The sequence below is a fragment of the Salvelinus alpinus genome, chromosome 2, assembly GCF_045679555.1.
Source record: "Salvelinus alpinus chromosome 2, SLU_Salpinus.1, whole genome shotgun sequence".
NCBI classification, from domain to species: Eukaryota; Metazoa; Chordata; class Actinopteri; order Salmoniformes; family Salmonidae; genus Salvelinus; species Salvelinus alpinus.
In genome coordinates, this window is record NC_092087.1 from 53,401,064 (window position 1) to 53,428,486 (window position 27,423).

The 27,423-nt window shown below is 41.5% G+C and overlaps 1 protein-coding gene across 1 annotated transcript; it reads left to right on the forward strand.

The window, feature by feature from the left end:
* The first annotated feature begins 1,587 nt into the window (after positions 1 to 1,587).
* LOC139564751 (protein-glutamine gamma-glutamyltransferase 2-like) lies at positions 1,588 to 20,842 on the forward strand. Its single transcript, XM_071384531.1, has 13 exons — positions 1,588 to 1,726; positions 7,041 to 7,220; positions 8,345 to 8,563; positions 9,790 to 9,908; positions 11,760 to 11,888; positions 12,055 to 12,232; positions 12,446 to 12,581; positions 15,923 to 16,026; positions 16,302 to 16,541; positions 17,467 to 17,742; positions 18,824 to 18,984; positions 19,183 to 19,319; positions 20,383 to 20,842. Exons 1-13 carry the CDS (start codon positions 1,717 to 1,719, stop codon positions 20,531 to 20,533), a joined length of 2,040 nt encoding a protein of 679 aa, XP_071240632.1. The 5' UTR covers positions 1,588 to 1,716; the 3' UTR covers positions 20,534 to 20,842.
* The last annotated feature ends 6,581 nt before the right edge of the window (positions 20,843 to 27,423 follow it).

Genomic DNA, 27,423 nt, shown 5'->3' on the forward strand with positions numbered 1-27,423 from the left:
TTTGGCGGTGGGTCAGTCATGGTGTGGGGTGGCATTTCTTTGGGGGGCCGCACAGCCCTCCATGTGCTCGCCAGAGGTAGCCTGACTGCCATTAGGTACCGAGATGAGATCCTCAGACCCCTTGTGAGACCATATGCTGGTGCGGTTGGCCCTGGGTTCCTCCTAATGCAAGACAATGCTAGACCTCATGTGGCTGGAGTGTGTCAGCAGTTCCTGCAAGAGGAAGGCATTGATGCTATGGACTGGCCCGCCCGTTCCCCAGACCTGAATCCAATTGAGCACATCTGGGACATCATGTCTCGCTCCATCCACCAACGCCACGTTGCACCACAGACTGTCCAGGAGTTGGTGGATGCTTTAGTCCAGGTCTGGGAGGAGATCCCTCAGGAGAACATCCGCCACCTCATCAGGAGCATGCCCAGGCGTTGTAGGGAGGTCATACAGGCACGTGGAGGCCACACACACTACTGAGCCTCATTTTGACTTGTTTTAAGGACATTACATCAAAGTTGGATCAGCATGTAGTGTGGTTTTTCACTTTAATTTTGAGTGTGACTCCAAATCCAGACCTCCATGGGTTGATAAATTTGATTTCCATTGATAATTTTTGTGTGATTTTGTTGTCAGCACATTCAACTATGTAAAGAAAAAAGTATTTAATAAGAATATTTCATTCATTCAGATCTAGGATGTGTTATTTTAGTGTTCCCTTAATTTTTTTGAGCAGTGTATATTATCCCCGTCACTGCAGGAGGCCTTTTGCCTTTTGGTCATCATTGTAAATAAGAATTTGTTCTTAACTGACTTGCCTAGTTAAATAAAGGTTCAATAATAAATAAATAAACAAATAAAAGAAATATATAAACTAATGCAAATGCAGCTACTTTGCTGTTTATTCTGGCTTCACTTTTTGACACAAGTTAGCCATAGTTGGCTAGCAAGCAAGCAAAGGATAAGAACGTTGCCAGCCAGTATGCCAATGGAACATTTAGAATGAACAACTGGGTTGCGTCCATAGATACAGGACAAAACAACACCCGTGCCAATACATCCTCCAAACACCAGCTTCTCGGGCATTATCACTTAATTAATACTCATACAATGTTTACATTAACCCTCAAATTACCAACACATTTTATATACATTGATTAACAACGTGGGTCATTTTGACCCCAAGAAGAAACTATTGGATAAAGCAAGAATCACAGCAAAATATCAAATTATTTCTTATCAAAACATGAACCGGTCAGACTAACTCCTACATTTTATTCATTAAAGTATGTCTACACATACATGAAAATGACTTCCCTCTTCCCTCTTCCCACACAAATTAATGTAGTAAATAGTAAATTATGCAACTATAGGTGGAGATCTCAGTGGAGTGTGTACCGTGTGTGTGTTTACGTGCACGCGCACCCTTTCCATGCATGTGAGCGCGCGTATACGGGGGTTCTAGGGAAGCCCAATCACTCCCCAACCGAAATTATGCATTATGCTGTCTGTCGCCTTCTGCAAAGTTTGGTGCGCAAGATGGCAAGAGTAGGCTACAGTTCCAAGGAATTTCGGTGACGCGCATGACCACTCCAAATAAGACCTTCGTTCAGTTTGAATAGCGCGGCACAGTGTAATAGACAGTCATTGAGAATAACCTACATCCAATATCCCTTGCAAGCCAGCATACCCCAGACTCTTGCCCGGCTGTAGATCAACGCGATCATGGCTCAAGGTAAGATTTTAATAGCGAGACTATTTATAATGTTATATTGAAAATATTGTATATCTGCGAATCTTCTTCTGTAGTGCTTGCATCGCCCAATTTACTGCTTATTTGAACATAACTTTGAACTTGATAGCGACTATGAATTACTTGTTTTTGTTTCATAAACAGTATGCTAAAACAACAAATGCATTTTTTGCAATATCAACAAAAATGTAGACTCTACACAGTGGCAGACTTTGTTTGTTTCAGACTCATTCTCGAGTAACATATCGTATTAAAATAGCGCATGTTATGTTGTTGCTTCCAAAAATAAATCACTCCATGCAGGGCTGAGCCATCAACTTGGTACCTAAATATTTGAAGAATTTAGATTATTTCCATATTGCCTTATAAGGCTATTCGAGAATAATTGCTTTGTTTTGAAAAAACGCTAAAAACTGAAGAGGCAAAGTAAACTTTGACCCAACCCCACCATAGACGAATTATGACAGCAAATAGCTTTGTTAGTTGTCATTTGATGGCCTAGGATATGCTATAATGGTGTGAAAGTCCAGCAACAAATATTTTCCTATGGCCAATGCTTAAACCATAACTACCAACTTAACATGGTGCATACACAGTAGACATAGCTATGAGAAGATGTTTTGAGGTAGGGGGAGGGGAGGGGGTACATTTTTTCTCTAATAACGCATTCTGTCATGCATTTGCTAGTGGCATACAGGATTTACAAACATGTGGATTTTTTTTAGTAGGGTCCAGAAAAACTTGGCCATTTCATGCAATTCTAAGTCTTTTAGGCTTACACGACAGGAGACGTTCTAATAATATTTTTTTCTACTATCCAAATGACCTAAATGAGTGTCTCTGACACTGTCAAACAGATCAATAAAAACGGCCTTGTCTTGACCTGGCCCAGGGTCAATAAAAGAAGGGAGATACAGATTGTACAATATTAAGAGGACATATAGATAGGCTACAGTAGGCTACTAAATCAACTTTCCAGTGACACTGACTTACACAACGATGAAGATAGCATGGATATGCATAGCTTAGGCTTCTCACCATACCGGTGATGGTCTCAAGATAGGCTTGAGCTACTTTGAAAAACAGCGGTGTTCGTCTGAGTTGTTGAGAATTTTTTTTTTTGCGTCTAGTGTACCGACAGATTAGTCTTCTCTTTTTAGCAGTAGGCGTTTGCTTTCCAAACGTATTGCCCACAATTATATTTTGAAATTGGTGAAAGGCCTATTAGCTATTCACTGACAGTGTGAAGAGAAATAGAGTCCAGAAAAATGGAATCCAGAGAATGACAGTGCCCATTCAAGTCTGGACTGGCAGCCATTTTGAGCATACCTATGAGTTTACCAGTCAAATTGTCAGGGTGAGAGGCCACAACAAGCTGTGTTTGGTGTGTGTGCTGCCCAAATTCAGTCAGTGTTGAAACAGGAGTAATTATATCATTATGACAAAATTATTTCAATTCATCAGGGGATACTGCAGCACCTTCAGCACCCCTACTTCCCGTGGTTATGCATATAGATCATCCTTTGATTATTATAAATATAAAAACCAACATTTCATTTTTCTGAATGACCATTTCTGATGACACTAATGACGTCTCGCACCTTGTCAGTTTTGTTTCGTATAGCAAACATCTGAAGAATGTTCCAACATTGTGTTTCAGAGGGAGTTAATTGTTGCTAAGGGACATTTGGCCTTTTATTAATAGCAAATGACAGCAGCTGTAAATGCAACCAGTAACTGTCCCACACTACATTTTGTCCTTGGAATGAGTTTGACCCATGCCTAAGCCTAATATATTGACATATACACTGAGTGTACAAAACATTAAGAACACCTGCTCTTTCAATGACTTAGACTGACCAGGTGATTCCAGGTGAAATCTATGATCCCTTATTGATGTCACTTGTTAAAGCCACTTCAATCAGTATAGATGAAGTGGAGGACACGGGTATAAGAATAATTGTTAAGCCTTGAGACAATTGAGACATGGATTGTGTATATTATGTGCCATTTGAACAGGGTATGATAATAGGTCCCAGGCCCAAGAATTTTAGTGTCAAGAACTGCAACCCAGTGCATTCGGAAAGTTTTCAGACCCCTTGACTTTTCCCACATTTTGTAACGTTACAGCCTCATTCTAAAACGGATTACATTTTTTTCCATCATCAATCTACACACAATACTCCATAATGACAAAGCAAAAACAGTTTTTCAGATTAAAAAAAAAGTAAATATCACATTTACAAAAGTATTCAGATACTTTACTCAGTACTTTGTTGAAGCACCTTTGGCAGTGATTACAGCCTCAAATCTTCTTGGCTATGATGCTACAAGCTTGGCACACCTGTATTTGGGGAGTTTCTCCCATTCTTCTCTGTAGATCCTCTTAAGCTCTGTCAGGTTGGATGCGGAGCGTCGCTGCACAGATATTCTCAGGTCTCTCCAGAGATGTTCGATTGGGTTCAAGTCCGGGCTCTGGCTGGGCCAGTCAATGACATTCAGAGACTTGTCCCGAAGCCACTCATGTGTTGTCTTGGCTGTGTGCTTAGGGTCGTTGTCCTGTTGGAAGGTGAATCTTTGCCCCCAGCCTGAGGTTTTCATTATGGATCTCTCTGTACTTTGTTCCATTTATCTTTGCCTCGTTCCTGACTAGTCTCCCAGTCCCTGCCACTGAACAACACCCCCACATCATGATGCTTCCTTCACCATGCTTCACCGTAGGGATGGTTCCAGGTTTCCTCCAGACGTGATGCTTGGCATTCAGGCCAAAGAGTTCAATCTTTGTTTCTTTAGACCAGAGAATCTTATTTCTCCTCCGATTGCTTTGTTTGGCAAGGCGGCCAAGAGTTGGTGCTTCCAAACTTCTTCCAGATTGATGGAGTTCACTGTGTTCTTGGGGATCAAGGATGATCAATGGAAACAGGATGCATCTGAGCTCAATTTCGAGTCTCATTGCAAAGGGTTTGAATATTCATGTAAATAAAGTATTTCTGTTTTTATTACAAGGAAACATTGTTAAATGCCTCTAAGCTTAAGCTGCATGCTGCATACCACAGCATTCGCTCATCTTTTGGAGCCATGCAGGGCAGTTTGGTTCAATGTGCTTTATTTAAACAGTTAGGGAATGGGGAATAAGTGTCACCTGTTTACAATGTGTCTCTCTCTACACATGCACAAAGTGCTCGATTATGATGACTCCCAGGAGTGCACAGCGCTGCCGGTATGAGGGGAAAAACTAAATACCACATTTCCAACAGAGAGTGGGCCGGCATTTGTGACACAGTGTTGTGCTTTTACAACTGTCAGAGGATAGAGAGAGACCTGCTTCATTCATGACTAGGCTGGGTAAGTTGCTTGTAATAGCTGAGAGAATGGAATTCATTTTTCCTGGGATTTACTGTACCTGCCTCTGTAAAAATATTACTGACTAGGATCCTTCATAGCACTGGCCTTATTGGATTTATGCTGGCCCAGTAGTTCTGCTAGGCCTATAGCACGGGCCTTGACGTGGGGGTGGTCATGGTTAGTCGACTGGAAGCAAAACAAGGGAGGGTAAGCCAAGAGTGATGGCATGATGGAGATGGCGACCTCATAGTAGTACTGTTGCTTCACTCAATGGAGTTATGTGACAACCCAAATGGGAAGACACATGCCCTACACACATAGCTTGTACTAATCTTTGTCAATTCATGATTTTAGCAGACTGTAATACAGTGATATCATCGATTTACAATTAAACAGTGGAATAATCCAAAACAACAATAACTACACCCTACCTACAGAAACCCTTTCAATTCAGATGGCACATTATCTTTCATACCACAATGCTAGAGTGGCTAATAAAAATGTATTTCATTTGACACCAGTGATGTAATGCGATTATGACACGCAGCAATACACTGCAGTTTACCATTACATTGATTTAGCCTTTGCCTGTGTTGTCAAAAAACAACATTTTGGTTCACCACCTCTCATCTGCTATTAATCTTCGTAATGGTCTCCAGATTATGACATTGATAGATCCATTTAGAGGCCTGTCGCCTCGAGGTGTGCAAAAGCACAAGCTCCGATATACTTTATGGCTGAGTAAAATAGGGTTACTATGAACTACGTTTCCCTTTAGGATGAGCTAACAATGCCCCAGGGTTGGACTGACGACTGGAGTTTGTCTCCTTTAAGTCCCACTTTTCCAAATACGAAAAAGTTTGAAAATGTACGCACTCACTACTGTAAGTCACTCAGGATAAGAGCGACTGCCAAACGACTCAAATGTAAACGTAAACTACAAGGTGTGAAACATGCTGTCGGTAAAATGTAGACGATATGCTATACAGATGGTCCTAAACTCCATACATGTTAGCGCCCTAACATTCTTCAAGAAGTAGCATCCTGGCAAGCAATCGTAAAAAGTGTGAAGAAGACATCTCTGATTGTGTAACATGGTTAATGTAACTTCATCTTCTTAGCTGTTTCTGTGAAAAAGAGATGTTATGTTGTCCTATAGGCAATTAGGATGCGACCCAATATAGTGTGTTTAGCTTAACACTTGAAGTGTTAAACAGGGGTCAGTGTTAAAACACCAAGCTGTAATGCACCATGTAAATAAAAACACACATACAAAAACACTTGTCAGTCAGTGTTTAAACGGGCATAACCTTTGGCACCACACGTTCACTTTCCATCAAGTTTTTTCAATGCCCAAGATTGTTTAACAACACCCTGTCTTGTCTTTAGGAAGCAGGGGGACTGTAGTTCTTCCTACTGTATAAACAGGAAATCAAAATGTGGGACTTTAGTCACACTGAGGCCGGGGGATAAGGAGGAGTACAATAGTTGCTTGCGCACTTCGCCTAGCAGGCAGTGACAGAAAATGTACGTTGTCTCATTTTCTCTCTTGTGAAAAACGTCCCTTTTTTTAATGAATCAATAAAAGTGTTGAGATGGGGGAGCCAGGAGCAATTGGAAGAGCCACGTTCTCAGCCTATGGCTGAAGACATAGAAAGCCTATATAGACCCTACTGTCCTAAAAGCAAGGGGAGGGTTGGTCCACAACTGAGGCGCCAAGATAGTTATTCAATAAAATGTTATTTGTATAGCGCTTTTTACAAACACATTTGTCAGAAAGTGTTAAACCGTGCTATAATGAAGGTGGGCCTACAGTACACCCTCAAAGAACAAACAGAGGAACTTTCGAGCAGAATTCTGTTCCCTCGTAACTGGCTGGGTAGTTGTTAAGAGGTCAACCCTGAGGTCATTCCACTCACTATGTCCTCTCTCTCTCTCATCCATCTCCCAGCATTGGAAATTGCCAGATGGGACCTGGAGTGTGAGTTCAACAACACAGACCACCGTACGGAGCTCAACGGGGTGGAGCAGCTGATCGTTAGAAGGGGCCAGCCGTTCACCATCAACCTGCACCTCCGCTCGGGGGAATACCAGCCTGGCGGCAGTGCACTCGACCTCACCGTGGAGACAGGTAACTGTGTTTTCAGTGGATTGTTAGCTAACATCAATTAAGTGTGAAAGGCACTAGCTCAATGTTGTTTAATTTGGATTAAAGATCATAGTTTAAAACAATACAAAAATAGATCATAGTCTGTTGTTATGATGCTACACACTAAGGAGCAGCTTGATCCCCACTCAACTTTGTTTCCATGTCATATACAAAATATTGAATCAACACAGAAAAACAACTTTTAACCTAAATCCAATGTCATGGTGACAGGTTTTGTTGATTTTATGTTGAATTCACATTAGTTGACAACTCAACCAAATGTAAATAAAAAATGTATGTTGAACTGACGTCTGTGCCCAGTGGGGAGACGTTGCTGCCATGCCCAATAGACTGTTTTAATTTAATCAAATAACATTTTAAGCAGGTATTCACTGTGGCTATTTAAAAGTCCTTACATATTTTGGAACTAAGTTTCTGTTTAGATTTTGAACAGGGAATTGAGAACATTTTTTAACTGGGTTTTGTCTGTCAGGAAATGTCAAATGTACGATGGAAATGCATAATTGTGTGTTTCTATTGGCACTGGGACCTTGTTTATTTTCTCCAATGGCAATTGTGATCTAGAAGACGATAGGGAGGAAGAAAATATGATGGTGAAGTCTAATGTTGTTTCAAGGAAAGGGAAACTGTTTTAGCCTGGTCCAATTGTCAGTGATACCAGTATTGAGCAGAATAGTTAGTTGCCTCCTCAGGGTTGGGTATGTTACTTTCGAAATATAATCTGTTACAATTGCTAGTTAATTGTCCCAACTTTTTATCAGTAACGTAACTTTTGGATTACCCAAACTCAGTAATGTAATCTGATTAGTTTTCATTACTTTTGGATTACTTTCCCCTTTAGAGGCATTAGAAGACAAAAAGGCTCCATAAAACTAATTTGGTGTGTGATCATAGTGGTCTCTGACTTGTGGTCAGACTCGCTCAGATGGAACAAACTTAAACTTGCACCTATTTTCAATGCTGAATTGAATGTCATTGAGAAAACAGAAAGGTGTTAATGTATTATTTTTCACAAACATCAGTTCTGTGTTTCAACGGTTCCTATTCCATCCCTATCCCTTTCTCTCCTCCATGTCTTCTCCCAGGTCCCCAGCCCAGTGATCAGTATGGCACACGGGCCTCCTTTGGTCTGATTGACCAAATCGACACCTCCCGCTGGAGTGCCGCAGTCACCAGTCCCCCCGGGTACATGGTGTCCCTGTCCATCTGTTCCCCCCCAGACGCGCCTATAGGACGCTGGCGCCTGACCCTGGGTCAGGGGGGCTTGGTGGAGTTTGTGCTGCTATATAACCCTTGGTGCACAGGTGGGTAAACATTCCTTGAGTCATGCTGTCTGCGAGTGTATCCATTCAGTGTAGTGGGGCCTATGTACATTACAGCGAGGGAATGCCTTAGATGTCTCTATTACATAGACAGAGAACATGATCAATGAAGAGATTCGGGCTTCTAGCAGTGGAAGGACCACAAAGTGTGGAGAACAGGATGGATGGATGGTAGTTTGGGAGAGGATATGATGATCATGAATGGGATGAATGGGGATGGATTTTTTGCCCTACTATGTGCTGTATCTACAATACATGTTTCACTTAGAAATTGTATCCCCATAGGCAACAAAGTAAATAAACAGCAGGTAGTCTCATTAGAGACAATTCTACCATGCATGTTTTAGCCAGCAGCATACCATTCTGCATCCCACTGCCGGCTTGCCTCTGAAGATAAGCTGTTTGGTTCCTGGATGGGAGACCAGAGGCTGCTGAAAGTGGTGTTGGAAGGCCAGTAGGAGGCATTCTCTCCTCTGGTCTAAAAAATATCCCAATGCCCCAGGGCAGTGATTGGGGACATCGCCCTGTGTAGGGTGCCGTCTTTCGTTGGGATGTTAAAAGGGTGTCCTGACTCTTTGTGGTCACTAAAGATCCCATGACACTTATCGTAAGAGTAGGAGCGTTAACCCCGGTGTTCTAAATTCTCAATCTGGCCCTCATTCCATCATGGCCACCTAATCATCCCCAGCTTCCAATTGGCTCATACTTTCTTCCCTGTAACTATTTCCCAGGTCATTGCTGTAAATGAAAATGTGTTCTCAGTCAAGTTACCTGGTTAAATAAATATTGCCAAAAAGGTTCATTTTAAAGGTAAACTCAGCAAATGGCAATGCCACGAGCAGCACCGCAGATATCGAGATGAGCGAGAATCAAGACTTCGCTCTGACACAGTATCTGCACATTTGCATGGTTAGTTTTATGCAGTTCACAGCCTGGTAGCCAGGGCACCAAAACAGAGGAGAAGTTGAGCGTCGCACTTTAACGCTCTTAGTTGTTGCGGAAATTGACCCACTATTCTGTTTATTTCTTCATCTCCGTTATATCACTGAGTCTACCTTCAATAAACCCTGTGCATGTTGAAATACTGTTTTCTCACTGCAAGCACATAATGAGGCATCCTTCATTCCATTTACTATTTTGGGAGCTTGTCTTTTTCTATGGAGGACGATACCTTATTACTGTATTATTTGTATGTCTCTTGGCAACAGGCGATGTGGTGTACATGGACAGTGAGGAGAAACTGACGGAGTACGTCTTGGCTCAAGATGGTATCATTTTCCGAGGCAGCTGGAAATACCTCATCCCTACACCTTGGAACTTTGGCCAGGTACCAACACCAACACCTCGTGCTATCAGCTTCACTTTGGCCCAAGCTTACCCCAATAAGGAAAAATTGTCCGTTATCAAAATATGTGCTCTTAACATTCAAAATAGAGATAGTGTTGCCTATATACTTATCAGTGGCCTGATAAGTTTGATAAAGTAAAAAAGGTAAAATAGGGTTCAGAGGAACTTGTGATGGGTGGGACATCCTGTCAACAGCTGACTGGAAAAATCAATTTCAGGCTGATCGATTTTAGACATGAAGTTTAGACACTTCCATTGGTTCAATCAGTGTATGATTGACAGATCATGATAATCCCACTGTGAGATTTTGAGACCTAGATTCCATTGTTGATACAGCTCTGTATTTAATGGGTGTGTGTCATAGTTGCATACTTCTTTTGCATGTAACTGGTATCCAGCTTTACTAAGCATTTGTGCCTGTTATTTTCAGGAGGGAATCAAAGTCAAGAAGCAAACTTCTAATCCTTTGATCATTATTTGACCTTTTGCTCACTCGTGCATGTTTACTTCCATTTAGAAAATATATACAGTACCAGTCGAAAGTTTGGACACGCCTACTCATTCAAGGGTTTTTCTTTATTTTTTACTATTTTCTACATTGTAGAATAATAGGGATGACATCAAAATGATGAAATAACACATATGGAATCATGTAGTAACCAAAAAAGTGTTAAACACAGTAGCCACCCTTTGCCTAGATGACACCTTTGCACACTCTTGTTATGCTCTCAAACAGCTTCATGAGGTAGTCACCTGGAATGGATTTCCTGTACTCTGTTGTATCGGTTTGCATGTTACCGTGTTAGTGTGCACTTGTTTTTACGGGTCTCGTACATTGTATTTATTAGAGGTTTACACCTCGCTTTTTGTTTGGGTTACAGCCCTATATTATATTTATACAGTTGAAGTCGGAAGTTTACATACACCTTAGCCAAATACATTTAAACTCAGTTTTTCATCATTCCTGACATTTAATCCAAGTAAAAATTCCCTGTCTTAGGTCAGTTAGGCTCACCACTTTATTTTAAGAATGTGAAATGTCAGATTAATAGTAGAGAGAATGATTTATTTCAGCTTTTATTTATTTCATCACATTCCCAGTGGGTCAGAAGTTTACATACACTCCATTAGTATTTGGTGGTATTGCCTTTAAATTGTTTAACTTGGGTCAAACGTTTCGGGTAGCCTTCCACAAGCTTCCCACAATAAGTTGGGTGAATTTTGGCCCATTCCTCCTGACAGAGCTGGTGTAACTGAGTCAGGTTTGTAGGCCTCCTTGCTCGCAAACACTTTTTCAGTTCTGACCACAAATGTTCTATAGGATTGAGGTCAGGGCTTTGTGATGGCCACTCCAATACCTTGACTTTGTTGTCCTTAAGCCATTTTGCCACAACTTTGGAAGTATGCTTGGGGTCATTGTCCATTTGGAAGACCCATTTGCGACCAAGCTTTAACTTCCTGATTGATGTCTTGAGATGTTGCTTCAATATATCCGCATGTACAGATATAGGACCTTAAATTGGACCTACAGTACAGGTATATTGTCATGGCAAAATAATCCTGCAGCAACATAATTTGATCATTTAGTTCATAAAGTTGTTTGATTGGTAGTTAGGATATTAGCTGACCAAAAGTAGGCTACATGAAAAGTGTAATACTGTTAATATAACAAACTGCATGTTAGTGTGAATTTTCAGTCATTTTTTGTAAATCACAAAAATAATCTGCATTTCCTGTGGTGTAGGAAAATTTGAGCAACAAAAGTGTGATCAAATTAAGATGCAACATCTGTAGTCAATCTTTCCTTGTTTGTTTTGTCTGTGTTGTGTAGTTTGAGGATGGGATCCTGGAAGCTTGTCTGAGAATCCTGGAAATGAACCCCAAATGCCTGCGTAACCCTGGGAAAGACGCTTCAGGGAGGAAGAACCCAATCTATGTGTCCAGAGTTCTCAGTGCCATGGTGAGATCACATCAAATGGGTTTCCCATCCTGTCATGCACTACATTACACACTACAGTGCGTACAGCAGAATAGTTCAACATAGATGGCAAATGGCACCGCTCAAAATAACATAGCAAATTTAATGTGAAATGAAGAGCCTGACCATTGTTGTCCATGTCCCTCAGGTGAATTGTAATGACGACAAAGGGGTCTTGCTGGGCAGGTGGACTGACAACTATGACGGTGGGGTGAGCCCCCTGTCATGGAAGGGCAGTGTGGAGATCCTGCGGAACTGGGACACAAATGCCTGTCAACCTGTGCGCTTTGGCCAATGCTGGGTGTTTGCAGCAGTGGCCTGCTCAGGTTAGACATGAACGCATAGAAACGCTAACAGCATGTTTATATACTGTATCGTGATGTAGGATTAAAACGTTTTGTTTTGCACAAGACACGTTAAGTTGCACATTCTATGAACTACTTGTGTACAATGTATTTATAATGCCATATGTTAAACCTGTAGTAGTATAGTTCATGAGTAGTACTGGCTAACTGTACATTATTTCTCTGCCCTATCAGTTTCACGAGCCCTGGGCATCCCTTGTCGAGTGGTCACCAACTACAATTCAGCCCACGACACCAACAGTAACCTGGTGATAGAGCGGTTTGTGGATGAGAACGGACAACTTGTTCAGAAGTCGAGTGACATGATATGGTGAGAACTCAGGGCTATCAAATTGATGAGTGACTGAATTTCCACTCAAACAAATTCAACACAAAGCTAGAGGATGTTGTACTGTACATAGTCGGAAAATACTGTTTTTCACTGTAAAAAAAATTATAATTATAAATAAAAAAACGGTCAAAAGTATGGCAGCACAGGGTGCCAAACATTAACCGAAAAAAGACATCAAAGGTCGTCAAAATCTTAAAATTACAGACATTTACATTAAGAGTCAGAGTCACAAAAACGGTAACAGATATTAACTGCTTTGGCAGGCTAAAATGACAGAAACCCCCCCAGTAATTTCTGATTAAGGTATATGTTTTAAGATGTAAATTAACTGAAACGTATTGTAGAAATACATTCTAAATAGTATATTTTTGGGGTAAATCATTGTATATTTACAGTTTTCAACGGGTATGCTATAGAAAGACAAAATCAAAATACAGTAATTTCTGATTTTAAGATGAAAATCATCTTGCCGATTATGTAGAATAGATTAAATTTATTCATGCCTTTTAGCCAACAATCTGTAAATAGTCAAAGCATTCCGGAGGATACATGAGCAAATGTCCTGCTCTTTTGCCAGACAGCAATCTGGAAAGGTCTATTATCCTACCAACGGAACATTAAAACTTCTTATGGCTGCAATCCCGGTAACGGGATGACAGCCAGTGAAAGTGCAGGGCGCCAAATTCAAACAACAGAAATCTCATAATTAAAATTCCTCAAACATACATATATCTCATACCATTTGAAAGGTAATATTGTTGTTAATCCCACCAAAGTGTCCGATTTCAAATAGGCTTTACAGCGAAAGCACCACAAACGATTATGTTAGGTCACCGCAAAATCACAGAAAAACACAGTAATTTTTCCAGCCAAAGACAGGAGTCACAAAAAGCAGAAATAGAGATAAAATTAATCACTAACCTTTGATGATCTTCATCAGATGACACTCATAGGACTTCATGTTACACAATTCATATATGTTTTGTTCGATAAAGCTCATATTTATATCTAAAAACCTCAGTTTACATTGGCGCCATGTTCAGAAATGTCTCCAAAATATCCGGAGAAATTGCAGAGGGCCACGTCAAATAACATAAATACTCATCATAAGCTTTGATGAAAGATACATGTTTTACATAGAATTAAAGATACACTTGTTCTTAATGCAACCGCTGTGTCAGATTTCAAAAAGCTTTACAGCAAAAGCACAATATTCAATAATCTGAGAACAGTGTTCAGCCACAAAAGGAAGCCATACAGTTACCCGCCAAATTGTACAGTCAACAAAAGTCATAAAAAGCATTATAAATCTTCACTTACCTTTGCTGATCTTCGTCGGAATGCACTCCCAGGACTCCCACTTCCACAAGAAATGTTTGTTTTGTTCGGTAATGTCCATAATTTATGTCCAAGTGTTTGTGTTTGGTAAGCAAATCCAAAGTCAGGAAGCGCGTTCACTAAAAGCTGACGAAATCTCAAAAAGTTCCGTAACAGTCAGTAGAAACATGTCAAACGATGTATTGAATCAATCTTTAGAATGTTTTTAACATAAATCTTCAGTAACGTTCCAACCGGAGAATTACATTGACTTCAGATGTGCGATGGAACAGAGCTCCCTCTCATGTGAACGCGCATGGTCAGAGCATCGTCAGGTCATGGCAGACCTGACTAATTCCTGTCTCCTTCGGCCCCACTTCACAGTAGAGGCATCAGACAAGGTTCTACAGACTGTTGACATCTAGTGGAAGCCGTAGGAAGTGCAAACTCATCCATATCCCACTGTGTATTCAATAGGGTCTTGGTTAAAAATCGACTAACCTCAGAATTCCCACTTCCTGTTTGGATTTTTTCTCAGGTTTTTGCCTGCCATATGAGTTCTGTTATACTCACAGACATCATTCAAACAGTTTTAGAAACGTCAGAATGTTTTCTATCCAATACGAATAATACTATGCATATATTAGCAACTGGGACTGAGGAGCAGGCAGTTTACTATGGGCACCTCTGGGCACCTTTCATCCAAGCTACCCAATACTGCCCCTGCAGCCATAAGAAGTTAAAACTATAATATCTTATGTTTCACTGAGTCGTGGCTGAACGAAGACACGGATAATATAGAGCTGGCTGGGTTTTTTGTCCATTGGCAGGACAGAACAGCTATGTCTGGTAAGAAGTGGGGTGGGGGTGTGTTTCTATTTGTCAATAACAGCTGGTGCGCGATGTCAACACCATAGTGCCCACTAAGCTAAGGACCCTGGGACTAAACACCTCCCTCTGCAACTGGATCCTGGACTTTCTGACGTGCCGCCCCCAGGTGGTACGGGTAGGAAACAACACATCTGATCCTCAACACTGGGGCCCCTTAAGGGTGTGTGCTTAGTCCCCTCCTGTACTGCCTGTTCACCCACGACTGCGTGGCCAAGCACGACTCCAACACCATCATTAAGTTTGCTGACAACACAACAGCGGTAGGCCTGATCACCGACAACGATGAGACAGCCTATAGGTAGGAGGTCAGAGACAACAACCTCTCCCTCAATGTGAGCATGACAAAGGAGCTGATCGTGGACTACAGGAAAAGGAGGGCCAAACATGGCAAGCGGTACCGGAGAGCCAAGTCTAGGTCCAAAAGGCTCCATAACAGCTTCTACCCCTAAGCCATAAGACTGCTGAACAATTAATCAAATGGCCACCCTGACTATTTACATTGACAGCCCCCAACCCTTTGTTTTTACACTGCTGCTACTCGCTGTTTATTATCTATGCATAGTCACTTTACCTAGTCACTTTACCCCTACCTAAATGTACAAATTACCTCAACTAACCTGTACCCCTGCACATATAGCCTCGTTATTGTTATTTTATTATGTTACTTTTTATTAAAAAATGTACTCTAGTTTATTTAGTAAATATTTTCTTAACTCTATTTCTTGAACTGCACTGTTGGTTTGTAAGTAAGCGTTTCACGATATTCGGCGCATGTGACAAATACAATTTGATTTGATTTGGCTGTTGTGTCCTTGTACGACCTATAAAAAAAGAAAGAAAAAGATACACATCCAACTTATCAGTTGCAGGACAGAAGCAAAAAGGAACATATCAAAATAGAAAGGAATGTCCGCAACTCTGGTGTGCTCCAACTCTGGTGTGCTCCAACTCTGGTGTGCTCCAACTCTGGTGTGCTCCAACTCTGGTGTGCTCCAACTCTGGTGTGCTCCAACTCTGGTGTGCTCCAACTCGGATCGAAAAGTCGTCTTTTTTTTGTCCATCTGATTAATTCACCAGGGGAACATGCCAGAGTTGGTATTTTTTCTTTGTAGGAACTACCACTGCTGGGTCGAGAACTGGATGACCAGACCTGACCTTAAACCAGGTTTTGATGGCTGGCAGGCCATGGACCCCACACCACAGGAGAAGAGTGAAGGTAAGGCATTGAGAATAACACCAACTATAATAACCCCAACAAATACAGAATAGCCCATAAAAGGGCCTGACCCCAATTCAAATGTGTATTGATTCCCCTCATACCATTAAAGTTACATATTAGGATTTGGTGTAGAAACTGCTAAATCGCTAATCGTCATATTTTACTAGTAGAGATAACGATATGCCTTAAAGATAAGTCTTAAAAACATGTCATTTTCAGTTCTCTCACAGATTCTCCGACTTTTTCATTCACTCACTATCCCGTTCTTTCAGGGGTTTACTGCTGTGGCCCTATCCCACTGAAAGCCATCAAGGAGGGCGAGCTCACCTATAAATATGATGCCCCGTTTGTGTTTGCGGAGGTCAACGCTGACGTGCACACCTTTATGAAGCGCAAAGACGGCAGCACAGAGAAGATCATTAGCTCCGTCCAAGTGGGCCTGAAGATCAGCACAAAGAGTGTGGGCAGTGATAGGAGAGAGGACATCACACACCTGTACAAGTACCCTGAGGGTAGGGAGCTTCGCTACAACAAACAATAAGGACCACCAATACTTGATAAGCATTTGCAGTGTGGCAATAGGGCCAGGCATGGCTGGCATCCTATTATGTAGGGTGACCAACAGAGTCAGACAAGTGCTGACCTGAGGTGCATTCAACAAGGGAAATTGTTTGCGAACGTTCACTAACGTTAGCTCACATATTCCATTTTGTCTTGTGTTAGCCGTGACCGTTCGATAACATTAGTGAACCGTCTGAGAAGGTAGTGTGCGGCAAACATAAGTGTCTGTTTCGGTCTAAACTGCTACTACAAATAATCAAGTGAACATGCAGGCTTTCTATTACATGTAGTAGAGATAGCGAAGCCATTTACTGTTTGAATATTGTCGCTAAAAAGCCACAGTAGTCGTTACAAAAAGTAGCTGTTTGATGTTTCACCATAACATTTTAGAATGTTAATTCAAATCGTTCAACTGAAATTGTTACTCTGGCAACATTTTCGCCGCAACAGAAGCCTTGTTGAATTCGCCTCAGGTTGTGAGTGAAAAGGCGGGGATATAATAAGGGGAAGGAGAGGTAGGAAACGGGAAGCTTGGGGGTCGATGATATATACACACCACTGCACCACACTGACTGAAAATGGACAAACTAACAAACACACAACTGTAACATGGCATCAGGACACACTGTCACATTACACCACGATATGCCACCAAGACAGTAGATAGGAAAATCACATATTATGTATCAATATTTGTAAAAGTCTGTTCACTATATGTACAATCTGAGAGCGTATGGAGAAATTTGTGGTGAAGGACAATAAGGACTACTCCGGTTTGGAAACAAGTTCTTATACTTCCCTGAATGTGTCAGGGTTGATCAGAGGTTATACACAGTATGAAAGCATGTATAACTTTTCGTTTTTTTGTGCCCCCAGGTTCTGACGAGGAAAGGGAGGCCTTTACAAAAGCCAACCACCAGAACAAACTTCTGCAGCAGCAAGAAAATGCTGGTCTGCTTATCGCTATCAAGGTTTCTGCGGAGATGAGGAAGGGCTGCGACTTTGACGTGTTCGCCGTGGTTACGAATAACACACCGAATGGGAAAAAGTGCCGTCTGGTGTTCGGCTCCAGAGCTGTGTCCTACAACGGCATTCTGGGAGAGAACTGTGGGTTCAAAGACCTGCTCAACGTAGAGTTGGCACCTGGAGAAGGTCAGTTGGCTTTGTAGAATGGAGAGTTCGGTGTAAAAATGTATGAGTGTGATATACTGTATCTATTTCTGGATTTGATTATCATTCACACCTAGCTCATTTAGGGTATAAGCCTGTGTACAGATTTATCTTTTCATGTGCTTTCATTGTCTAATGCTAATTGTGTAAGACCCAGAGTGCTAAGAACCTTGGCGTGATCCTGGACAACACCCTGTCGTTCTCAACTAACATCAAGGCGGTGACCCGTTCCTGTAGGTTCATGCTCTACAACATTCGCAGAGTACGACCCTGCCTCACGCAGGAAGCGGCGCAGGTCCTAATCCAGGCACTTGTCATCTCCCGTCTGGATTACTGCAACTCGCTGTTGGCTGGGCTCCCTGCCTGTGCCATTAAACCCCTACAACTCATCCAGAACGCCGCAGCCCGTCTGGTGTTCAACTTTCCCAAGTTCTCTCACGTCACCCCGCTCCTCCGCTCTCTCCACTGGCTTCCAGTTGAAGCTCGCATCCGCTACAAGACCATGGTGCTTGCCTACGGAGCTGTGAGGGGAACGGCACCTCCGTACCTTCAGGCTCTGATCAGGCCCTACACCCAAACAAGGGCACTGCGTTCATCCACCTCTGGCCTGCTCGCCTCCCTACCTCTGAGGAAGTACAGTTCCCGCTCAGCCCAGTCAAAACTGTTCGCTGCTCTGGCACCCCAATGGTGGAACAAACTCCCTCACGACGCCAGGTCAGCGGAGTCAATCACCACCTTCCGGAGACACCTGAAACCCCACCTCTTTAAGGAATACCTAGGATAGGATAAAGTAATCCTTCTAACCCCCCCCCCCCTTAAAAGAGTTAGATGCACTATTGTAAAGTGGTTGTTCCACTGGATATCATAAGGTGAATGCACCAATTTGTAAGTCGCTCTGGATAAGAGCGTCTGCTAAATGACTTAAATGTAAATGTAAATGTGTATCTATGTCAATGAATGCAAACTGTACAGTGCTTTGTGTCTCTGCTTATGTCAACGTGTCAACATGTGAGAAGTTGTGATATTGTGTGTGTCACTTTCTAAGCTTTATGTCTCTCTCCAGAGAAGCGAGTTCCTCTGAGAATGAACTATTCCAAGTATGCTGAGAAGCTCACTGAGGACAATTTGATCCGGCTGGTGGCTCTGCTCCTAGACTACGGCACCCGAGAGGCCTACCTCGCTGTGAGGAACGTTGTACTGGAAAATCCTGAGATCAAAGTCAGGGTACGGTCACTACTGTAACACTAAAGCATACAATAAAAATGTGTAAATGCAATCACAATAAGAAGTCACAATATTCACGTGAAAAAAATGGTTCTAGCTGGCATTGCAAGCTTGAGTCAGATTTGTATCGATGGAACATTTCTCTAGCTGATGAAATGCAACGTCTCAGAGCATTAAGTGATGTCCCTTACGTTGTAGATTCTTGGGGAACCCAAAGAGAAGCGTAAGCTGGTGGCTGAGATAACTCTACGGAACCCTCTGCCAGTACCACTGCAGAACTGCTGTTTCACCGTGGAGGGTTCCAACCTCACTGGAGGACAGATCATCACTGAGAAGTAGGACAACCATGGCAGTGTGACATCTACGTTATGTCCAATAAGGACTGATAACAGATCAAGTCCATGTATATCAAACACTAACAACAGGACATGTGCTTTTGTGTAGGACATGTTAGTAAAGGTCAAAGCGTATAGCCATTTAGTGTAGTTTGTCAGGTATGTCCATAACCATATGTAATTCATACACATATAATCATCTGGTCACCGAGTGGTGTATGTCCATGCTTTGGTAGTTGGAGTCAATGATAAGAGAAATGTCTGTAGCAGACAATAATGCTAACATGTCAAAAGCAGAGTAACAGCCTTATTAGGGCTAAGATGGATACTGAATTCCCGGCCATCTTCAAATCAAGCAGACTAAAACTACCCAAGTGTCTTGCCAAGGTCACAACTCATGAAGCTTCTCAAAAAAAGTATTTTGATTTGAACAGTAACACTTTCACATCAAACACTAGGGAGTTGGCTCGACAAAAGCAAGCTGTATCACCAGTTAATTAATGTTTGTCTGGATTTATTCACTATATATAAAATAATTGGATTTGAGAGCATCGCTTTGTCAGAGTTGGATCTCCAAGCATTCAGATGGTGGTGATGATAGGGTTTGGTTGACTTGCGATTCCCAGATGTTTGGCTCAATGTGGTGTTTCGCAACTGAGGCAACTGCCTAGAGGCAGAGAATATGAATGGGATTTGATCATAAAGAAAGTTTTGAATGAGTTTGAGAAGCTCCTATGACAGATGTACATATCCTATACGGATATATGAATTTGGTTATTTAGCAGATATTTTATTCCAAAGTAACTTCTAGTTCACACACATGTATATGGCTGGTGGTGAAGGATGAGAGCCTACTGTAGACAGTGAAGCAATACATACACAGTCCTGGCTGGTCAACTCAGCAAAAGTATTCCAATCACACTAGCTAAAGACATCCATTGATAGCCAATGTATTCATTAAAAAAAAAGATCAACTCTCTAAGCAGTTATGCTGAGAATATAGCATGATAGAGTGTTACAGAGTATGTCGATAGAGTAACTTCTAAATATGTACCTTTCTTAGACTTAACTCCACGGTGGAACCCGGGCAAGATGCCAAGGTCAAAATCTACTTCACGCCCACCCACTCAGGCCAACGGAAACTGGTGGTTGACTTTGACAGCAATGAGCTGTGTCACGTCAAGGGCTACAGGAATGTCATCATCGGCAAATAGAGGACCCACCCTGAGCCTGCACTCCATAAAACCCAGTGAAGACAAAGACCTACAGTTGTTTCACAATCTATATGCATATCTCTATACTCCAAGATCTCTTTTATCACCTATAGATTAACAAATTCTCTGTTTGTTAGGATTATACAGTGCCTTCGGAAAGTACTCAGACCCCTTGATGTTTTCCAAATTGTTGCGTTATAGCCTTTTTCTCATCAATCTACACACAATACCCCATAAGAACAAAGCGAAAACAGGTTTTGAGATATTTTTGTAAATGTATAAAAAAAAATAAAAAAAATCTTATTTTCATAAGTATTCAGACCCTTTGCTATGAGACTCGAAATTGAGCTCAGGTGCATCCGGTTTCCATTGATCATCCTTGAGATGTTTCTACACCTTGATTGAAGACCACCTGTGGTAAATTCAATTGATTGGAGATTATTTGGAAGGCCCACACCTGTCTATATAACAGTGCATATATGACAGTGCATGTCAGAGCAAAAACCAAGCCATGAGGTCGAAGGAATTGTCCGTAGAGCTCCGAAGCAGTATTGTGTCAAGGCACAGATCTGGGGAAGGGTACCAAAACTTTCTGTAGTATTGAACGTACCCAAGAACACAGTGGCCTCCATCATTCTTAAATGGAAGAAGTTTGGAACCACCAATACTTTCTAGAGCTGGCCGACCGGCCAAACTGCGCAATCAGTGAAGAAGGGCCTTGGTCAGGGAGGTGACCAAGAACCCGATGGTATCTCTGACAGAGCTCTAGAGTTCCTCTGTGGAGATGAGAGAACTTTCCAGAAGGACAAAAATCTCTGCAGCACTCAACCAATCAGGCCTTTATGGTGGCCAGAAAGAAGCAACTGCTCAGTAAAAGGCACCCAAAGTTTGCCAAATGGCACCTATAGACTATGAGAAACAAGATTTTCTGGTCTGATGAAACCATTGAATTCAATGGTGGAAAAAGTTCCCAATTGTCATACCTGAGTAAAAGTAAACATACCTTAATTGAAAATTACTCAAGTAAAAGTGACAGTCACCCAGAAAAATACTACTTGAGTAAAAGTCAAAGTATTTGTTTTGAAATATACTTAATTATCAAAAGTAAATGCAATTACTAAATATACTTAATTATCAAAAGTAAAAGTAAAAGTACAAATCATTTCAAATTCCTTATATTAAGCAAACCAGGTTGCACCATTTTCTTGTTTTTATTTACTTACGGAAAGCTCAGACATAATTTGCAATCAAAGCATTTGTGTTTAGTGAGCCGCCAGATTAGAGGCAGTAGGGATGACAAGGGACTTTCTCTCTTGATAATTGTGTGAATTCGAACTCTTTGGCCTGAATGCCAAGCGTCACGTCTGGAGTAAACCTGGCACCATCCCTACAGTGAAGCATGGTGGTGGCAGCATCATGCTGTGAGGATGTTTTTCAGCGGCAGGGACTGGGACACTAGTCAGGATCGAGGCAAAGGTAATGGGGCAAAGTACAGAGAGATCCTTGATTAAAAACCTGCTCCAGAGTGCTAAGGACCTCAGACTAGGGTGAGGAATGGAAGAAACTCCCCAAATACAGGTGTGCCAAGCTTGTAGCATCATACCCAAGAAGACTCGATGCTGTAATCACTGCCAAAGGTGCATCAACAAAGTACTGAGTAAAGGGTCTGAATACTTATGTAAATGTTATATTTCAATTTTGTATTTTTTATAAATTAGCAAAAGTTCTAACAACCTGTTTTTGCTTTTTCATTATGGGATATTGTGTGTAGATTGATGAGGGGAAAAAACTATTTCATACATTTTAGAATTAGGCTGTAATGTAACAAAATTTGGAAAAAGTCAAGGGGTCTGAATACTTTCAAGTAAAATTCTGAGTATGTGTAAATATACTTGGCAAATAAAGGAGTTTCTGATTATACATTGTTGCCTGCAAAGCTTTGAAATGTAGGACTTTTATATTTTTGCATATAAACCTTTCATCAGTGATTATACAATGAGAAGAGCAACATTACCAAATGTGGCTCGCTATCAGTAATCCTTTGGCAAATACTGAGCATTTTGTTAGGGAGGACAAAAGGTTCACTTCCATCTTCTTGACAAAAATGAAATAGTAAGACATTGGCAGAACCTAGAGATTATTGAAAGAAGCTAGAGATACAAATCATTCCACAAGACTGATTCAAGACATGAGAACGCACATTGGCTCCATGTAAAAACTCCCTGTACCTGGAAACTGGTCCAGTCCATCATGAACAGACAAAGCCCTGTGGTAGAATGAATCTTGATGAACACTTAGTACACCATGGAATTATTTATATAACTAGCCCCTTCACATTGAACAATCCACAGGTATACTACCGTTCAAAAGTTTGGGGTCACTTAGAAATGTCCTTGTTTTCCATGAAAATATACATGAAATTAGTTGCAAAATGAATAGGAAGTATCGTGAAGACGTTGACAAGGTTATAAATAATGATTTTTAATTGAAATAATATAATTGTGTCCTTCAAACTTTGCTTTTGTCAAAGAATCCTTCATTTGCAGCAATTACAGCCTTGCAGACCTTTGGCATTCTAGTTGTCAATTTGTTGAGGTAATCTGAAGAGATTTCACCCCATGCTTCTTGAAGCACCTCCCACAAGTTGGATTGGCACTTCTTACGTACCATACGGCCAAGCTGCTCCCACAACAGCTCAAAAGGGTTGAGATCCGGTGACTGTGCTGGCCAATTCATTATAGACAGAATACCAGCTGACTGCTTCTTCCCTAAATAGTTCTTGCATAGTTTGGAGCTGTGCTTTGGGTCATTGTCCTGTTGTGGGAGGAAATTGGCTCCAATTAAGCGCCGTCCACAGGGTATGGCCTGGCTATGCAAAATGGAGTGATAGCCTTCCTTCTTCAAGATCCCTCTCACCCTGTACAAATCTCCCACTTTACCACCACCAAAGCACCCCCAGACCATCACATTGCCTCCACCATGCTTGACAGGTGGCGTCAAGCACTCCTCCAGCATTTTTTCTTTTTCTGCATCTCACGAATGTTCTTTGTGATCCGAACACCTCAAACTTAGATTAGTCTGTCCTTAACACTTTTTTCCAATCTTCCTCTGTCCAGTGTCTGTGTTCTTCTACCCATCTTAATATTTTATTTTATTGGCCAGTCTAAGATATGGATTTTTCTTTGCAACTCTGCCTAGAAGGCCAGCATCCCGGAGTCACCTCTCCACTGTTGACGTTGAGACTGGTGGTTTGCGGGTACTATTTAATGAAGCTGTCAGTTGAGGACTTGTGAGGCGTCTGTTTCTCAAACTAGACACTCTAATGTCCTTGTCCTCTTGCTCAGTTGTGCACCGGGGCCTCCCACTCCTCTTTCTATTCTGGTTAGAGCCAGTTTGCGCAAATCCTGTGAAGGGAGTAGTACACAGTGTTTTACGAGATCTTCCGTTTCTTGGCAATTTCTCGCATGGAATATCCTTCATTTCTCAGATCAAGAATAGACTGACAAGTTTCAGAAGAAAGGTCTTTGTTTCTGGCCATTTTGAGCCTGTAATCGAACCCACAAATGCTGATGCTCCAGATACTCAACTAGTCTAAAGAAGGCCAGTTTTCAGCTGTGCTAACATAATTGCAAAAGGGTTTTCTAACGATCAATTAGCCTTTTAAAGTTATAAACTTGGATAAGCTAACACACCGTGCCATTGGAACACGTGAGTGTTGGTTGCTGATAATGGGCCTCTGTACGCCTAGTGTAGGTAGATATTCCATAATAAATCTGCTGTTTCCAGCTACAATAGTCATGTACAACATTAACAATGTCTGCACTGTATTTCTGATCAATTTGATGTTATTTTAAGGGACAAAAACAAGGACATTTCTAAGTGACCACAAACCTTTGAATGGTAGTGTACATCTTAATGTCTTCCATTGAATGATGATGGCATGAAGAATTGGGGTGCCATTCCGCCATACTGCCAATGTGCATTCTGATTAAAAAACATGCCCCCAGCCTTGGCTCAGTTATTTCAGGGAGGTTTAACCTCATTGAGAAAAGGTAGTAATCTATAATTTTACATACCATGCAAAATGCTAACGTAAATCAGATCCAGGGGGAAAATGCAAACAAATGCAATAATTCATTTTGAGCAGGACACCTGGATGTAATGGTCTGGTTCTGGTTAGGTTCTGATAGTTGGTTCTTACAAATGGACCTTGTGATGGAAAATTATGTATTCACCTTATTTGGTGGATATTACATTTTTATTTACTTAACAAACAGTAAGGTATTTCTGTCCTGCTAATGCTGAGTTTTATGGTGTCAACTCTAGCTTCCTGCAGCTAGTCTGGGCGTCAAGGACATGGGTTTTACTAGAAATGGCTTGAAGCTGACAATTGATTGATGTCTCGGTGATAAGAAACCAAACATTCCACATTCCATTCTATGATTAGTGGTGCATGTGAGACATATGTCTCCGGTCTGATTGAGCCTGCATTCCGTAGACAATATATTGTTTATGTTTAGCTGGGATAGAGAGGAGTAGAACAGTGGTCCTTAGACATCCTGGCCTGGGAAATTAGGCCGGGGTCGGGTGTTAAGATAACGCCAGGGGCAAATAAAGACAGGATGAGCCCAAAGTGGCTCATGGTGCCCCACAATCTATCTGGGAAGGGTGGAGCCAGCCATGGTTGAAGCATTTTTAAGTTTGGTATATAAAGACACGGTATTCTCTGTATGATTCAAGCAATCGATCCGACAGTCAAGACGGTTGGGCTGACGGTTTCATTATTGCAATAATTAATCAATATTAAATAAAGATGATTGTTTGAAGAAATGACCAAGTCTCTCTCAGTACTGAATTTCCACGACAACCTCCATTTCGTTGTGCATAGAAAAGTTAGCAACAGGGACATTCTAAGCCCTGATTTTTCGTTTAATTGTTGACTTTGACAAAACATTACATGTTATTAATTAATAGATGTTAAATCCCACAAATGGGTGTACCTGTCACACTCTGATCTGTTTCACCTGTCTTTGTGCTTGTCTCCACCCCTCTCCAGGTGCCGCCCATCTTCCTCATTATTCCCAGTGTATATATACCTGTGTTCTCTGTTTGTCTGTTGGCAGTTTGTCTTGTCAGGTCTCACCAGTGTGTTTCCCCGTCTCCCTGCTTTTATCAAGTTCTGTTTCCTAGTTTCCCTGGTTCTGACCATTCTGCCTGCCTGCTGTCCTGTACCTGCCTAACTCTGACCCGTTTACGAACCTCTGCCTGTCCTGACCCCGAGCCTTCCTGCTGTTCGGTACCTTATTGACTCTGTCCTGGATTACGGACCTATGCCTGCTTTGACCTGTCTTTTGCCTGTCCCATGTTTGGGTCAATAAACATTTGTGATTAGAGCTGTCTGCATCGGGGTCTTATCCGGAGTTTTGATAGTACCAATCCCAAATTGCCCCTTTAAAGCTAGAATCCTTATTTGGTCAAACTGCTACGTCCGTTTGGGATATTACAACAACAAAGAAGTTACTGCAAAAAACGAACAGTTTTTTTCCGCCTCGGACATCATTGCACACGCAATAAAATAGCATTATTTTTTTACCACGCTACCGGACAATCCTCCATTTCATCAAAAAAACAAATACAAATAGGTGCTGTGGCACTGTTTCCCCAAATGCGGATTCGATCTTCAAGGTATAGAAGACATTGTACAATTTTACTTCATGTTTTGCTTTTTAATGGTTCGATTGTTTGAAAACAAGCCAAATAAGTATAAGTTGTAAATCAAGTGTGTAATCACAAACAACTTAGTCTGAAGGTAGGGGGGTCATTTAGGCTGGGATTGCTACAGCATTTTCAGACATGCTTTAGAGCAGTGATTCCCAAAATGTGTAGGGGGCACGAGGGGTCGGCAGTGGGGTGCAGGAACTCAGTCCGACTTTTAAGGAACTCAGTCCGGCTTTAAAATTACTCTTGAAAGTTGTAATAGTAGAATGCACAAGGTGCAATTTTGAAATTGGGTAGTGCATCATCAGTTCCTCTTGTCATGTTAGTCATTGCATACCTTAGAGAGCTATTTATAACTTGTCAGAAATATCCAGATCAACTAGCCCAGCTAACGTTTTCTTATTTAGGTTTTTTTAGCCCAGAGATGTTGTTGTAATATTTTAGTCACTCAAATATCACATGAATACCTATTAGACATGGCAAAATGTAGATTTGCAAGACAGAAGCTTTAAACCTGCTGAATTCTCTTCACCAACAAGAGGGGTGTGAACCGTTTGTGTCATGAACAGTGCTTGTGCCCATAGAAATAGACGTAGCGCAAAAAAGTTTGGGAACCTCTGCTTTCGAGCACCACGGTGAACTAGCTCTGCTGAAATGGAACATGTCTCCCACCATCTGAAGAAACCTGAACTGCCTCATATCTATGTGTAAAATACCTCACACACATAAACAAAGGCAATATGGTTCCCCCCTTATCTAGGATAAATTACTGTATCTTTCACAGCAGATACTTTGGCCTCAGCATTACCTCAAACCAAAACCTTTTGACTAGGTTTCATGGTACAACCTGGTTTACATAGTCTGTGAATGTAACATCACTCCGCCGAAAACCGCACAAGAGCAGTTATTTGAGAAAGACGTTTTCAAAGGGATAAGTAGTCTAAGAAATAAAGTGTAATGGTTAATGGTTCGAGTTTTTCCTGACCCTATGAGCTTAGCAGGGAAAGCTCGGGACCTATTACAGTCAGCAGGGGATAGGCCGGTGTAACACTGACCCCTACTGTTTAAACAAGGAAGTGTAACTAAGCAGGCTGAAGAGCACCGGTATTCGTTAGTACTGTGTGCGGCAGTAATGCACTGTATCTCAATCTGTATTAATAAGTACGGCGTGA

What these genes read in the sequence shown, in the direction of transcription:
- LOC139564751 (XM_071384531.1), top strand. An exon ending in ATATAACCCTTGGTGCACAG is followed by an intron (nt 8,564 to 9,789) that starts GTGGGTAAACAT and finishes TCTTGGCAACAG; the next exon opens with GCGATGTGGTGTACATGGAC. An exon ending in GGACAGATCATCACTGAGAA is followed by an intron (nt 19,320 to 20,382) that starts GTAGGACAACCA and finishes TACCTTTCTTAG; the next exon opens with ACTTAACTCCACGGTGGAAC.